This window comes from Urocampus carinirostris, chromosome 3 (assembly GCF_059441175.1).
Source record: "Urocampus carinirostris isolate Australia breed hairy pipefish chromosome 3, RoL_Ucar_1.0, whole genome shotgun sequence".
Lineage (NCBI taxonomy): Eukaryota > Metazoa > Chordata > Actinopteri > Syngnathiformes > Syngnathidae > Urocampus > Urocampus carinirostris.
This window is the reverse complement of record NC_142351.1, coordinates 30,542,168-30,556,124: the sequence shown is the minus strand read 5'-3', so window position 1 is coordinate 30,556,124 and position 13,957 is coordinate 30,542,168. Positions and strand designations below refer to the sequence as shown.

The 13,957-nt window shown below is 37.8% G+C and overlaps 2 protein-coding genes across 3 annotated transcripts; one reads left to right on the top strand and one right to left on the bottom strand.

Moving 5' to 3' along the window:
* LOC148369398 (pro-opiomelanocortin-like) lies at positions 1–2,294 on the top strand. The gene is made up of 3 exons (XM_088331398.1): positions 1–138; positions 1,544–1,665; positions 1,745–2,294. The coding sequence occupies exons 1-3, from the start codon at positions 93–95 to the stop codon at positions 2,204–2,206; spliced, it is 630 nt and encodes a 209-aa protein (XP_088187524.1). The 5' UTR covers positions 1–92; the 3' UTR covers positions 2,207–2,294.
* A 1,150-nt stretch (positions 2,295–3,444) lies between these two features.
* iqcb1 (IQ motif containing B1) lies at positions 3,445–13,180 on the bottom strand. Of its 2 annotated transcripts, none has more exons than XM_088331397.1 (15): positions 13,000–13,180; positions 12,800–12,926; positions 11,463–11,631; positions 11,231–11,348; positions 11,085–11,160; positions 10,536–10,635; positions 10,204–10,349; positions 9,956–10,050; positions 9,774–9,892; positions 8,076–8,142; positions 7,893–7,968; positions 7,228–7,388; positions 5,777–5,914; positions 5,547–5,703; positions 3,445–3,738 (listed from the first exon to the last, which is right to left on the bottom strand). In XM_088331397.1, the coding sequence occupies exons 2-15, from the start codon at positions 12,903–12,905 to the stop codon at positions 3,584–3,586; spliced, it is 1,683 nt and encodes a 560-aa protein (XP_088187523.1). In that variant the 5' UTR covers positions 12,906–12,926; positions 13,000–13,180; the 3' UTR covers positions 3,445–3,583. The 2 variants fall into 2 exon arrangements, with proteins under 2 accessions (XP_088187523.1, XP_088187521.1); XM_088331395.1 differs by having other exon boundaries at positions 10,204–10,370; positions 13,000–13,179.
* Positions 13,181–13,957: the final 777 nt, after the last annotated feature.

Genomic DNA, 13,957 nt, shown 5'->3' with positions numbered 1-13,957 from the left:
GAATGGCTGATGATGACGTTTGTGAATGTTTGTGGGCGAGCGCAAGTGAGTGCCCTTGGCTGACAATATAAAAAGTGGGTTGATCCAAGAGGATGCAAGAACCCAGCAATCAGCAGAGAATAAACACAAACCACAGAGGTAAGACAAACTTTCTACCTTTTTTTTAAATTTCAATTAATTATTCGCGTTAAATTGTCTCATGTAGTGGAAATTTACCTGTTAAATGGGCGCTCTAAACAATCCACATAAAAGTCATGTATTAAGCAAGTCCAAATTGGTTGAGGGTGAGCTGAAGAAAAGGCAGGGTATGGCTTGTGAATCTGTAGACAACCATGCATACTGTTGTTGGTTGCCACTGAGTGAAAAATTAATCCATTCCTACTCAGTGGAAAGTAACAACTTATTTACCTACAGTATTAAAAAAAAACCAGCTCAGTGTCTAACCAGCGCACGGCCCGTGACTGCATAGGTCGCTGGTTCCATACCCTAAAACTTACAATATTGGTACCCATGGCCTCCCTGCCTGGCGCTCGTCATTAGGGGTTGTAAATGGGGGGTTTAGTCTCCTAATGACTCCCAACAAGAGGTGTTGCGACACATCGATTGGGTTGAGCGAGGGGACTGGGAATCCCCTCTTCTGTATCAATCTTTTGGAAAGGTTTAAGAATGCAAGAATTTGAGTGTGGTATTGACTCTAGCCACCTCCAAGGTGAGATATTGCTCTAGTACATCCCACATAATCAAAAAACCCTTACTTTTAAACAAACAATATCAACAAAGATTGACAAAAAAAAAGGAAAAGGCTGATGTGAATTAACACTTATCTGGGTTCTGTCCCCTTGACAATCCAAATGCCCCTCACGTTAATCAAATCGCGTAACCAAATTATTTTAACAAGCTATTATATGTAATATATATTACATCTCATCATCACGCAAGCAAAAAGGGAATAGTCATAAAGATTTTATATGTAACCAAATAATACATGTAGAATAATAATTTTTCGTCACACCAATTGATTAAACATAATAACAAACAAAATTAGACTAAACAATTTCAATAAAAGGCTTTATTGATGTATGAATGTTATTTTTTGGGTCATGTCTTAATTTGGTGTCGGATTTGTTGCTACCAAAAAAGCCAAGAGAAAAGATTAAATTAAAAATAATCAATACTCAGCCGATTAGTTAATTAAAGATAATTCATAGGCAACCAGATGGTACAATTTGTTTATGGTAAAGACAATGTGCTTAACGACACAAAAAGATTAGTTTTGCACAGAAAATACCAGTGGTTATCTGTCTGCCCGTCCCTTTTTTTTTTAATGAGCATTCTCTGCAATGCTAAGATTTTATCATATTAATCTTTTGTATAAAATTATTGAGTTTAAACAATTTTAATTCGAATTCTATTCCCATTAGTGTGATAACTGCTCGAGTTTCACACATATCAGACACAATTGCAATATCATTGTTTATGTTTTAATAACATAATTACAATGTATATGTGAGGAGCATTTCAATTGTGTGTGTGTACCTGATAGGCAGAAAGATGTGTCCTGCATGGGTGTTGCTGACAGTGGTGCTTGTGGCCGTGGCAAGAGGAGCTGCCAATCAGTGTTTGGAAGATGGGACCTGCCAGGAGCTGGATTCAAAAAGCATGATGGTAAAAATGGACGTCACTGATTAGGTCATCCTCACAAAGTGCAATCTCCCTTATTAGCATTTATATTGTTTCCCTTCAGGACTGTATGCAATTCTGTCAAGTCAACCTGGGTGACCTTAACCCCAACTGGGCCCCCCTCCTGCCTCCTACAACACCTGACACAGACTCTTCTGCCCCTGCTAAGCGCTCATACTCAATGGAGCACTTCCGCTGGGGGAAGCCCATGGGGCGTAAACGCCGTCCCATCAAAGTGTACACGTCCAACGGGGTGGAAGAAGAGTCAAATGAAGTTTTCCCCGGGGAGATAAGGCGCGATTTAACAGGCGAGGTGCCGGCAGTTGCTGAAGGAAACGAGGTGACAGAGCAGGATGGATACCAGAAGAAAGATGGCTCCTACAAGATGAAACACTTTCGCTGGAGCAGCCCACCCGCCAGTAAACGCTACGGTGGCTTCATGAAGAGCTGGGACGAGACTGAGCAGAAACCCCTGGTCACGCTTCTCAAGAACGTCATCAACAAAGATGGACAGACGCAGAACTAGCGAGTTGAGTTGCTGACCACAACGTATTTGAAACACAACTGACTGTAAATATAATGGCATGGAAACATAAAGTTCTTGCAAACAAAAACGTTACAGCGTGCTCCTTTTGAGTTTGCCATCTCATCATGAAAGCACTACTGAGAGTTTTAATTTTCGTCCCTACCACATGTCAATTTATTTTTAAAACCCTTAATCACAAAGTCTTGAAGGTCTGCATGAGCCACCATTACAATATTCCCCTGATCTAAGACCTACACGAGGGCATGAAAAACTCAAAAAACCTCAGCATGAAGGAAATTAAACCTCAAGAAGGGGTCGCACATGACGTAATCCCTGATGACCAGGTTGTTGCGAGGGAACCAAAATACAAAAGTCAACATCAAATTGAAAATTGTACAAAAAGTCCAAAATGACAGCAACGACAAGCTTCTCATCTCAAAATCTCATTCGATGCAACAGGTTTTAGATCAGGGCCTTTCAACTCATTTTAGACCTGGGCCATATGGTAGAAGAAAAACACTCACAGGGGCCATACTAGTGAATTAATGACATTAAAAGTGTGCCTTAAATGGAGGGCTTGGGGTCTTTCTTGAAGCTCACAATTAAATCATGATTCAGGGATGTAAGACTAGGTTCTAAAACGCCTAAAAAGCAGGAGTTCCAGTGCCCAGGTATGGAGCCGGTATGTTCCAATGCAGGGTGACCCGCCTGTTCCGAGGGAGGTCTTCTTTGACTTGAAAAGCGCAAAATAAATGCAGATCATTTACATCCCTCCACATACAGGTGTTGGGTGATAAATGACAGTAATGTGTAGCTTTCAATTTCAGTTGCTCAAAGTTCTTCCCATTATCATTTTCCATTGGGAAACGCTACCTTAGTTTTTTGCATGGTCCATAATGAATATCCATATTAAATACAAAAGCTTTGCACTAATACACTTTTGAGGGTACCCTGTAGTTTTGAGACGGGTGATGATGCATCAAAAGACAATGCCATACAAACTTTATGCTAGCTGCCGCTAATCACGAGGGAAGAAATGCAATGGCAAAATTGAGCCTCCACAGTGCTGGCATCATTTTTAAGAAGACTTAATGAGAAACATGGCAACAATTTCAAGCACCTAGCACTTCACCCAAAATTAGAGAAAATCTGAATTCTTAAAAACACCATATTAAAATTTGTGCATTTTCAAGAATTTCAAGCAACCGTATGTACCATGCCAACAGGAAAAAACGGACTGAAAAGGGAAAAAGTTGTAATTTTATTATATTTACAGAACAGAGCAATTGCAATTGAACACTCAAATACTACTGTGTTGTTCAACAATGTAACATTTTAACTGTTTGCAAACCCCACCAACTGCAGGTTTGCTTGAGGTTATGCGGTAGTTTCCCCAAAAGTCTGCCACCAGGGCCGCCTATTGGCCTGTAGCCTGCTCTTGTGAGCTTCACGGCCTAGACTGGCGATGGAACCAGAAGGGCTTAGGAAGGCTTTGATTTCAGTCGCTGTGACAGAAGAGAGGGAAGGAGCTTCTGCAGAGAAAAAGAAGAAAAAAGTCATAAGAGCAGTCATAAGGCAAATCCATCTTTTATCTATGCAGCTTATCTTATTTCAGGTGCCATCTAAAATCGATCTCATCAGAGACAAAGTAAGAGACTAATCCTTGGATTGGTACTCAGTCAACCTTAAGGCACATGCTGAGACAGACGGCAATTCACTTTATCCTTTGTTCTTTTAATCTTAGTAATATGTTACAAGTAAATCAAATCCCATGGCTTGTTTTATCATTTTCGGCCACATTGTAAAATAAAAGATGTGTAAAATCTAATGTGTGCTGACAATCAGTATATAAAGTGTTGTTCAAAAGAATTGACGCAGAACTTTGCAGAAAAACTCGTTGTTGCTAGGAATTAGTATTGGTGTGACGTAAAAGGGGGAACTCTATCAAAATACAATAACGTAAGAATCAAGCCAATGTTGCTGTCTATCCAAATGGTGCCAGTTTAAGTTCTCAACTTCTAGTTTTGTTTTGTTTTACTTTTATTGTTTTGTGTTCTATTCAGGCTTCTTCAGTCGATGGTTAGTAAAAGAAAAGTCCATAAATCCAAAAGTGTGTGTGTCTTCATTAAAGTAAATTGAACTATCAAAACGGTAAAAAGAATTCACCATAAGTGTGTGCAGCCACCCTTCAGAATAACCAAACAAGGTTTTTTATCCGTTTTCCTGACATAGTGATCTAAAAACGTGTGTGATGCTCCAAAAAAGCGAGAAGAGTTTTGAGAAGAATAAACTCAGCTCTTTGATTCAATTGGTCAATACATTGTTTGAATAATTTGTTTCCCACCCCTATTTGCTACAGACACGTGGAAGAAAACGGAAGACAACCATTAAAATAGACCGGAGAATAAACAGAACGGCAAAAGCTCAGCCAATGTTCAGCTTCAGGACGATCAAACTCAGGCTTCAGTTACCTGTAAGTGCTGTGACAGAAGACAATTCGCCAAAGAACAAATCAACTGGCCTAAAGAAAAATGGAGAAACATTTTGAGGACTGAGGAAAGTCCTTTTTGGGTCCAGGAGCCACAAACCATGTGTAAGACGACCCCCAAACCTTAGTACACATTGAAGACAGTGAAGCATGGTGGTGAAAGTATCATGGTCTAGGCATGTTTTGTCCTACTCTGGTGTTGGGCTCATTTATCGATCATGGATCAGTTTGTGTATGTCAAGATACTCGAAAAGGTTATGTTGCCTTATGCTGAAGAGTACATGGCCTTGAATTGAGTGTTTCAGCAAGACAATGACCCCAAACACACCAGTAGACGAGGAAAGTCTTGGTTCCAAACCAATAAAATTAACATTATGAAGTGGCCAGCCCAATTCCCAGTTCTCAATCCAATCGAGAACTTGTGGCGAGATATCAAAAATGCGGTTTGTGAATAAGAAAAAAAACAAGAAATGTAATGGAATTGTAGAATGTTGTTAGCAATCATGGAGTGAAATAATAACTGAAAGGTGCCACAAGTTGGTTGACTATCGCACACATATGTAAAGCAGTTCAAAAAAACTATGGTCATGCAACTAAATATTAGAATTGCTAAATCCTACCTTTTTTGGGATATACAAAATAGCTTTGAGTTTGTACAATCAACAGCAGAAACTGCTATTTTTTGAACACACCCCTTTGAACTGTTTGAGAAACTACTGCACCTAACTTGTTTGGCATGTAACAATAAAACATATATTAAAACCTCAGATATTTAGTCACATTGCACTCCTATTATTTTGAACAGCACTGTACACTTCAAACTGTGAGCCATTTGCTAAGACAAAAGTCAACCTTTGAGTCGATCAAGTTGAGTGTGGGTGTGAGCCAACAGGGACTCCATTTTGTGCTCTTCGCTCTTCCGTCGCACTGCCTGTTGCAGCAGCGACTGCAGACGCCACTGCACGTCCACATGAAGTTGTTCACATTGCTGACGACTCACTCCGATTGACTACACAAACGCACACACGTTAGTGCCAAGCAATGGTCCAGGAGTTTTAGAAATTCAAGGTAATGTTCTTTACTGGATGTAAACTGATGTACTCCTCCACCTGCCTCTTCAACACGGCCCTCTTGCTATCTGTCAAACCTTTATGGCCAATCCAGCAAACTCCAGAGGCCACAACTTTGGTTGCTCGACGTCTTTGGAGAAAGCGACAGACCTTAAAAACAACAGGGTCAGATTGAGTAAGGTTAGAATGGTAATCAATGCAATCGAGCATTGTGTGTTATTAAAAACGATATCATATCGCATTTAGTAAAAAACAGAAAGAAATGGATAGATATTTGACCTATCAAAGAATGAAAAATTTGATAAATGTATCCTTTTTTTTTAAAAATCATTTCTTTTTTGGAATGTCCACTACTAGGTGTGTATTCATTACCAGTGATGATCTGTTAACATTGTTGTATGTTAATCAATTGGTGCTCATTGTGGTTTCATTTGTATTTGCGATCTTTTATGTGCTCTACGAGCGTACTCTCTGAAACGTACGTAGATTAACAGTATACTTGTTTTTTTATGGAATAATTTTAAACAAAAACTAGGGATGTTCCGATCACATCTTTTGACAGCAGAGTCAAAAGTGTGTTTTCTAACTTGTGTGTTATATTCCTTTTTTTAAGCATTAAAATTGATCTTGTACATTGAACATCTCAAAATGAATAATGCCCAACTTTTGTTTTTCATGTAATTTGCTTTATGTAGTGAAACCTTTTTTGGGGTTTGTAGTTCAATAAAACGAATACAAATGTACAAACAGAGTAAATATTGGCAAGATATTTAAATCAATGTTGACTTTGAACACAGTGGACATTGATGTACATCGTTGTTACTTTAAAATAATGTATTTTCATGCAAGTGACTGGAGAACCAAGTTGCACCAATTCAGTGTATTTTCACAAATAAGAATTAGCACAAAGTGATAAAAATCTCTTTTTTAACAAAATTCAGATGAATGTGGTATTTTCTGCTTGTTCAAAATGCTGCGAGACAGTTGTTTTGGATGTCAGCGAGTTATTTCGCTTTTTCAAAAAAAAAACACATTATTTGAGCTCTTAAACTCGCACCAAGGGCACAACGTGTTAGTCATCAAATCATTTGCGCTCGTTAAATAAAGATGAAAAGTTACAGTGCGTGGATTGGAGCGGTCACCAAATGCATTTCTCTGCTGGTTCTGAAATTTGGTTTGCCCGTTGAGAAATGAAACTTGAAACAGTTTGGCAAGCTAGATTATTTTTGAGTAACTTTTGACTTAGCGTTCCCTAAAAGCACAACGCTGCTTCTCTTGAACAGCAATATTAAACTAAGCTATTACTTACAAAAATTATATATTACACTTGTGTTTCGTTATAGCGTTGTGCCTCAAAATGTGTCTTGTCTGATCATCTTCGGTTGATACAATCCAGCAGAAGGTCATATGATCAGGCTTGATTTCTGTTAACGTTAATGGTATCAACAAAAATGCATACATACTGCCCTCTGTAGTGTCCTGGCAGCATTATGTTGCGCATGTGCAAGTTTCAGCGCAGTTTGTTGCGACTCAACGAGTCTTCGGGTAACAAAGCCTCGCCAGGCACTCTGGATCAAAACTGCAGCACGGACCTCACATTCTTGAAGATACCGCTGCACCTGGTCTGGACAGGAAAGGAGTTACCATATTTGTGACTGAGTCACGGGGATTTAGTGTGTCAGAGGTGTTGAGGACAAACTGGTGATTTTAGTGATATCATGTACCAGGGGTTTGATTTAGAAAACTGTGAAAGAGCACTAAAAAGTGGCAAAAAGAAGAAACACAGGAAGTACACCTGTTTTCATTTAGATATCACATTCCACTCCAAGGTTGGCGTGTGTGAAGGAACCTCCCCTTTATGCCAGTAAAAGGCCTTAGAGTGGAGTTTCAAAAAAACATAACTACTCAGAAATGCCTACAAATAAATAAATCATTTCGGTTAATAAATGGCAGTCAAAATTTAACGTTCAGAAGAAGGTATTTTTGATGTGATAGTAGAATTCTAAAAATAGCCACACCCTTGTATACAGGTGTGCGCACTTTTGCACCAGCATTATCGTAGCAGCTATTTTTATTGTGTGCATGAATATGTGTGTAAGCATTTCTACATGTGATTGCATATGTATACCAGGAGGTAGACGTTGAAGCATTGCTTTCTGTTTTTGATGAAACTTTGTCCTTGCCTGTTGACGCTGCAAACAAGCCTGTACAAACACACATGTGTAAACGCGCACAGGCATAGACAGATAGTGATGTACGGTGCAGTACATGTATGTTTATTGGGGTTTATGTTTACTTAATGTGTTTTAACCTGATAATTTAACTCTTCTTGCCGCGCCTGTTCCTCCCTCTTCAGTTGCAAATGATTTTTACGAGCCCTGTCACACACAAGCACACACAAGATGTAAGTAGCAATTCAGAAGATGTTTTTATTAACTTTATTGCAACACTTCAGTGGAGGCTGATGAAAACTAATGCCAGGGAAAGAAACTGTAAAAGCTTCAGCATCAGGAGGGATAAAACAATTAACTTAGGGGGCTAAAATTTAAATTAGTTTAGCATTATCTGTTCCAGTGTTTCTAAACCAGTGGGCCAGGGCACTAGTATAAAGTGAGAACTCATCTGATATGTCATATGAAATTGCCTGATTTTATCATTTTAGTGACAACAAATGACTAATTATTTCCAAAATCTGTGCCATTGTGGAAGATCTGTGCAGTGTTCAAGTCACTGAGTGTAATATTCGTTATTATATTTAATTATCAGATGCAGATCTAAATAATTTGGAGAATTTTGTTTTGACATGGTGCGGAACGGCGGCTGGGTGGTTAGCGCGCAGCCCCACGGTGCAGAGGTTCAAGTCCAGTTACTATAGCCTCCCCGTGTGGAGTTTGCATGTTCTCACCGTGCCTGGGTAGGTTTCCTCCGGGCACTCCGGTTTCCTCCCACATTCCGAAAAACATGCATGTAAGGTTAATTGGCTGGCTAGTATTGTCCGTAGGTGTGAATGAGCGAGTGAGTTGTCAGTCTCTGTGTGCCCTACGACTGGGTGCCAACCAGTTCAGGGTGTCCCCTGCCCACTGCCCGAAGATAGCTGGGATGGGCTCCAGCACCCCCCGCGACTCTACTGAGGATAAGCGGTGCAGATAATGGATATGACTTTTGAGCTGGTTTTTCCTATTTCAAATATATTTTAATGATTCTTAGAGTCAAAATATTTTTCACTGGCACAAAGCTTCCAAATAAGGGAAATCAAACTTCAGAATGGATAGTTTTCAGATTTTTTTATTTTTCTTAATATTATTTAAGAGCTATAGTTTTATGTTGAAAGTCTTTCTTAAACAATGTTATCACTTAAAAAAATGTGAACAACAAACTAGCAATGATTAATAACTTTATTGTACAAACTTGGTACAAATCTAACTGCTTAATAATCGTGACCTTTAACAACTATGTATAAATCAACATTTTCAATAAAAATTTTAACATTACTTTATTTCCCCCCTCATTTTTTGTAGTTTTCAAGGTAAATATGCATTTATTGATTTGCTATATATTGTTGAGTAAACTGGAAGATTCTCTGTATCTAGTGGTGCTGTTCACAGTAATATTACTCCAGAAAACAAGTAAAAAAATATGTATATATAACTAAATTAAACGTGTTTAAAAAAGTATAAAATACATCAAAATTAGCCACCGCAAGCCAGAAAAAAAAAATCACACTTATTGTTTAAAAATAACAGATTTATGTCAGAAATTAACCATATAATACACTCTAGCGTCTCTTGACCATTTTAATTTCAGGAAAAAAAAAACTGGAGCCAAGAGTTTTTTTCTTACATTTTCCTCGGGCCTAAGTGTGCCTTGACTCAAAAAAGGGTTAGAATCACTGATCTAATAAGAATTTTTCACAAGCAAAGAGAAAAAGACAAGATCTAATTATGATTTCAAGGGTAAAAAATACTACCGGTATGAGTTTTTATTTTCAACTCCAAGTTGAGTGACATACCTGAAGCAACGCTGGAGCATTAAAACCAATGCGCCAAGACTCTTGAGCCGACGTCTCGTCAGATATGATTTCCATGCTGCCTGAATCACACACGCTGCTCTCTCAAGGTCGATAGAAACCTTCATGAAAAATTGGTGTTAAAAAAGTCGGAGCGCAAAGAGTGACTTCAGCAAATAACTCACGGTGATTTCTTGAGACTGGATAAGTGAGATCAGCTGATTTACTTCCTGGTCAAAGCCTTGTCCTCGCCAGTCTTTCTCTAACAGGCTATCCAATCCTTGAAAGAAGAACACAAATGCCTTATCCTATCGTGTTATTTCTCTCACCAAGAAAAATAACATTCTTTGGTCGAATTGTTCATATCCTTTTTGATGGAAGAAGCTAACATGAACATGAGGATGCACTGGACGATAAAGATTTCCTGCTGAACCTTTGAAGTTGTGGAGAAATGGTTTAAGCGGCAACTGATTGGCCATGTGGAGGATCAGTCTGACGGATGCACTGCCCACTTCACCATCGATGGTCACAGCTAAGTGGCCCACAGCCTCATTGAGCAGTAACAGGATGGTGTCATCACTTAAACGGGAGAGGAAGTTACTGTACACACAAAAAGATTTAAAAATAAAACATGAAATTGTTACAAGGATATCAACCCGTGGCTATAGTGGCAATTTTTAAGCAATTGTTTTTCTCTGGTAATGTCATGATACGTTCCAGATTCAAGCAAGTTCAATATCAAAGCTATAGATGTGTGGGTGTTACCTCCTTTCTGTAGATACAGCAATCCACATTTGGAGACAAATCAGTGATATGGCGACCTCATCACAACCCTGAATTAGTTCGTAGTGGGATGAACTGAGAACTACGAAGACACAAGGGTTTCATAAAATAATTTGAATTGTTATGATTGGTAGAATAAGTTTTAATTGAATTATCTTCATTGTCATTGATATCAATGTTGTGAAACATTGTATGCAACGGTATTGGACATGGCACTCCATGGTAAACATCTAATACACACTTTAAAGAGAAAAAAAAGAGAAAAGACTATAAGGATATAAGGCATTAAAATATTTACAATGTAGTGCTTAGAGAGTGGCCTAAGTTATACAAATAGTGCAATGTTCGTCAATGAAAAAGAACAATACATTGTAAAAACAGGACAATTAAAAAAAGTGCAATAACATTTAGCAGCAAAAAACACCCTAAAAAGTCACAAGGTACATTATTTCAGTTTCTTGCAATTGCATTTAGCAGAAACAAATAGATCTGTGTATTATGTCAATTCTCATTAATCAGGGGATGACTCACCTTGCCCTGTGAGTTGTGAATGGTCCTTCAAAAGTAAACTGACTGAGCTCATCACTTCCTTGAAAAGAGGCAAACACTGACAGCATACAAGACAATCAGATGTTTTACTGTGTGCTTTGCAAGGAAACATGTCAGCACCACCTCACCTCTGCTCGCATTGCAAGATAACTGGCCAATGAAAGAAGGCCATCCATGAATGATGATAGGAACTTCTTGTGAAAAGTCTCTGAAAGTTCACCAGGGTCCATTTCAATACAACAGGAACTAAAACAGCGAACACATGAACAGAGAGTTACACATGCACTGCCCTGTTTGTTTGTTTTTAAGCAAATTGCAACAAACATAAAGAGAATTGTTTTCACATTCTCCAGCACTTGCCTCGTGAGTGAAGCAAGGGTGACGGCAGCTCTGCAGGTGCTTTGCAGCTTTTGGGGACCCAAAGTGAGGAGAGTGACACAATGGCCCAGGATATCATTCTGATACAAAAGAGACTTGGTTCTGATCAGCGCACCACTGTCCTTTTTTGTTGCTGCCATGCTCAGAAACTCTGGGTTTGGGTAAAAATACAAATAAGGATTTTCCCCTCCTTGGACAATTACAAGGAGAATTTTAAACAGTTGGAGTTAAAGATGAACAGAACCATACAAAATTGGCAGCCAAAGAGCAAGAATGATAACAATTAAAAATAAATAAAAAGTGTAAGTGTAGATTAGAAATTGCATAAATTCAAACGAGAATACGTTTGTTATCTCACATAAGTCTTTCTTTAAGTCAGAAACACCATGTTTGTTCTTTCTAATCTGTTTCAATTAACTATATAAAGCCTGCTACTTTACTGATATATTTTATGGATTTTGTGAGATCTTTGTTTCGGAAGACATTATCCCATTGGGGGGCACTGAGTTTCAACAGTTCAATGAAAATTCAAGAGGCGTTCAACTCAATTTTTTAGATGACAGTGACTAACGCCGGGCAAAAAAGACCATTCAAATGCCAGCAAAAGGAAGTTATTAGAGAAAACCAAAGTAAACCTTGTATTTTTACACTTTATGTGACATTAGGGGCTGTTAAAATGAAAAAGTTAGAAGATGAATTTACTTTAGTCTGTTATTTTATGATTATTTTAATTAATGTTTCTTAATATGTGATGTCACTGGGCAATAGGTAAATTTTCACATTTGTATTAAATTTGCAAAATACAAGTGTTTAATGATTTGCTATTTGAGCAGTTCTACTCAAAAAGCTTATTAATTAATTTGAGAATTTTGATTCATACTAAACTAATTTAACTTTACATTTAAAAACTTAAACACGGACATGACACTGTATTCAACGAATATAGGAGGCCAAATTTGTTAAACGACAGTTTATTTTCTGCGCATTTACATCGGTAAGAAAAAGATCAGGAGGCTCAATCTGAACTCATTACCGTGTATAAAATTTGACGATAATTTCATCTATTCATAGTTTTGCATCTTCAATAGACAGTTTACCGATTTTACGGTTTAAGTTGAGTATTAAATCATTTTCACTGCATGCCCGTTAATAAAATATAATTTGGTGGACTTGCTAGAGAAATTTAAATTCACAGTATTACTGCTCGTGCACATGTTTTTCCAGACAACTCAATTGGAACCAAATAAATATTTAGAAATAGAATTAGATGGATAAGAACTAGATAGTTTAGTTAGAAAAAAATACATGATAGGTCTCACGCTTTAAAGTAACATTTAGCAGGTTGACTTTCTCAGCAAGACTCAGATGTGTGTCCTCCAATTGTTGCTTGAGATGCTTTGCAGCCATAGTCTCCTCATTCTCCATTGGAGACGCGTACCTGCCTTCCTATCGTAATACAGGAATACGGTATCAATTGAGCACATTGGACACGCCAATAAAGCAACAACAAATCACTGACCCTTTTCTTGAAAATGAAGAATGCTTTAAGATTTCAGAAATAACTACACATGTCATTGCATTTGCTTGTAAACGTATTTCGAAATAGCTGTTTTAATTATTATTAGTACAGTTAGCGCGTCAAGCTTTATCGATACTACACGATTTCGTCACTATCCTGCGACTGTTATCTGGTTTATTCGGTGGCGCTTGACAATGACGTCAGTCTTGATTTCGTCACATCCCTTCGCCTTGCCAAAATGACACCAAAGTATATAAATGATTGTGTTTTTTTTCTGGAGAGGTTTTAAGATGTAAAAACGTAGAAGAAATAAGAGAACTAACAGTACCCAGGGTAAGTTATAGTTTTTTTTTTTAAATTTTATTTTCATTTTAACAGAACAAGTGTACAGTGCCATTAAAAAATATTTGCCCCCTTCCTGAATTCTGTGTTTTTGCATATTTATCACTCACAAAGATTTCAGATCATAAAAAAAAAAAAAATGCAATATCACACAGATAAAACCACAAAAAATACAAAATGCAGTTTTTGAAATGTTAATTCCATTAATTATGGCACAAAAACAATCAAATCCTGTCTGAAAAAGTAATTGCCTGCTAAACCTAAAAGCAAATACGGCCACCTTTGGCAGTGGTAAGAGAAATAAAATGTTTACGATAATTGGTTGTCTTTTGGAATTCTGTGGGAGGATTTTGGTCCACTCTTCTTTGCAAAATTGTTTAAAACCTTCAATATTGCTGGGTTTCTAGTATGAACTGCCTGTTTAAGGTCACACAACGGCAGGGGTCTCCAATCTTTCGGAAGCTGGGAGCTCCTTTTTGTTACTAATTAGCACAAAGGGGACCCAGTTTGAAATGCATTTCTAAAATGAGGGGACGGATCAAATTATTTTTCTAACTTCATTATTTTTTACTAGACTATTCTCCTTGAAACTAAAGTATTTTGAATACCTACTACA

Bases quoted from the DNA above. Each gene is read 5' to 3' on its own strand.
- LOC148369398 (XM_088331398.1), top strand. From the start codon at position 93: ATGCAAGAACCCAGCAATCAGCAGAGAATAAACACAAACCACAGAG. The intron at 139-1,543 runs GTAAGACAAACT...TGTACCTGATAG, and splicing joins AATAAACACAAACCACAGAG to GCAGAAAGATGTGTCCTGCA. The intron at 1,666-1,744 runs GTAAAAATGGAC...GTTTCCCTTCAG, and splicing joins TGGATTCAAAAAGCATGATG to GACTGTATGCAATTCTGTCA.
- iqcb1 (XM_088331395.1), bottom strand. From the start codon at position 12,905: ATGGAGAATGAGGAGACTATGGCTGCAAAGCATCTCAAGCAACAATTG. The intron at 10,051-10,203 runs GTTCAGCAGGAA...TCTTCTTTCAAG, and splicing joins ATTTCTCCACAACTTCAAAG to GATTGGATAGCCTGTTAGAG. The intron at 5,704-5,776 runs GTAAAGAACATT...GCGTTTGTGTAG, and splicing joins AGTACATCAGTTTACATCCA to TCAATCGGAGTGAGTCGTCA.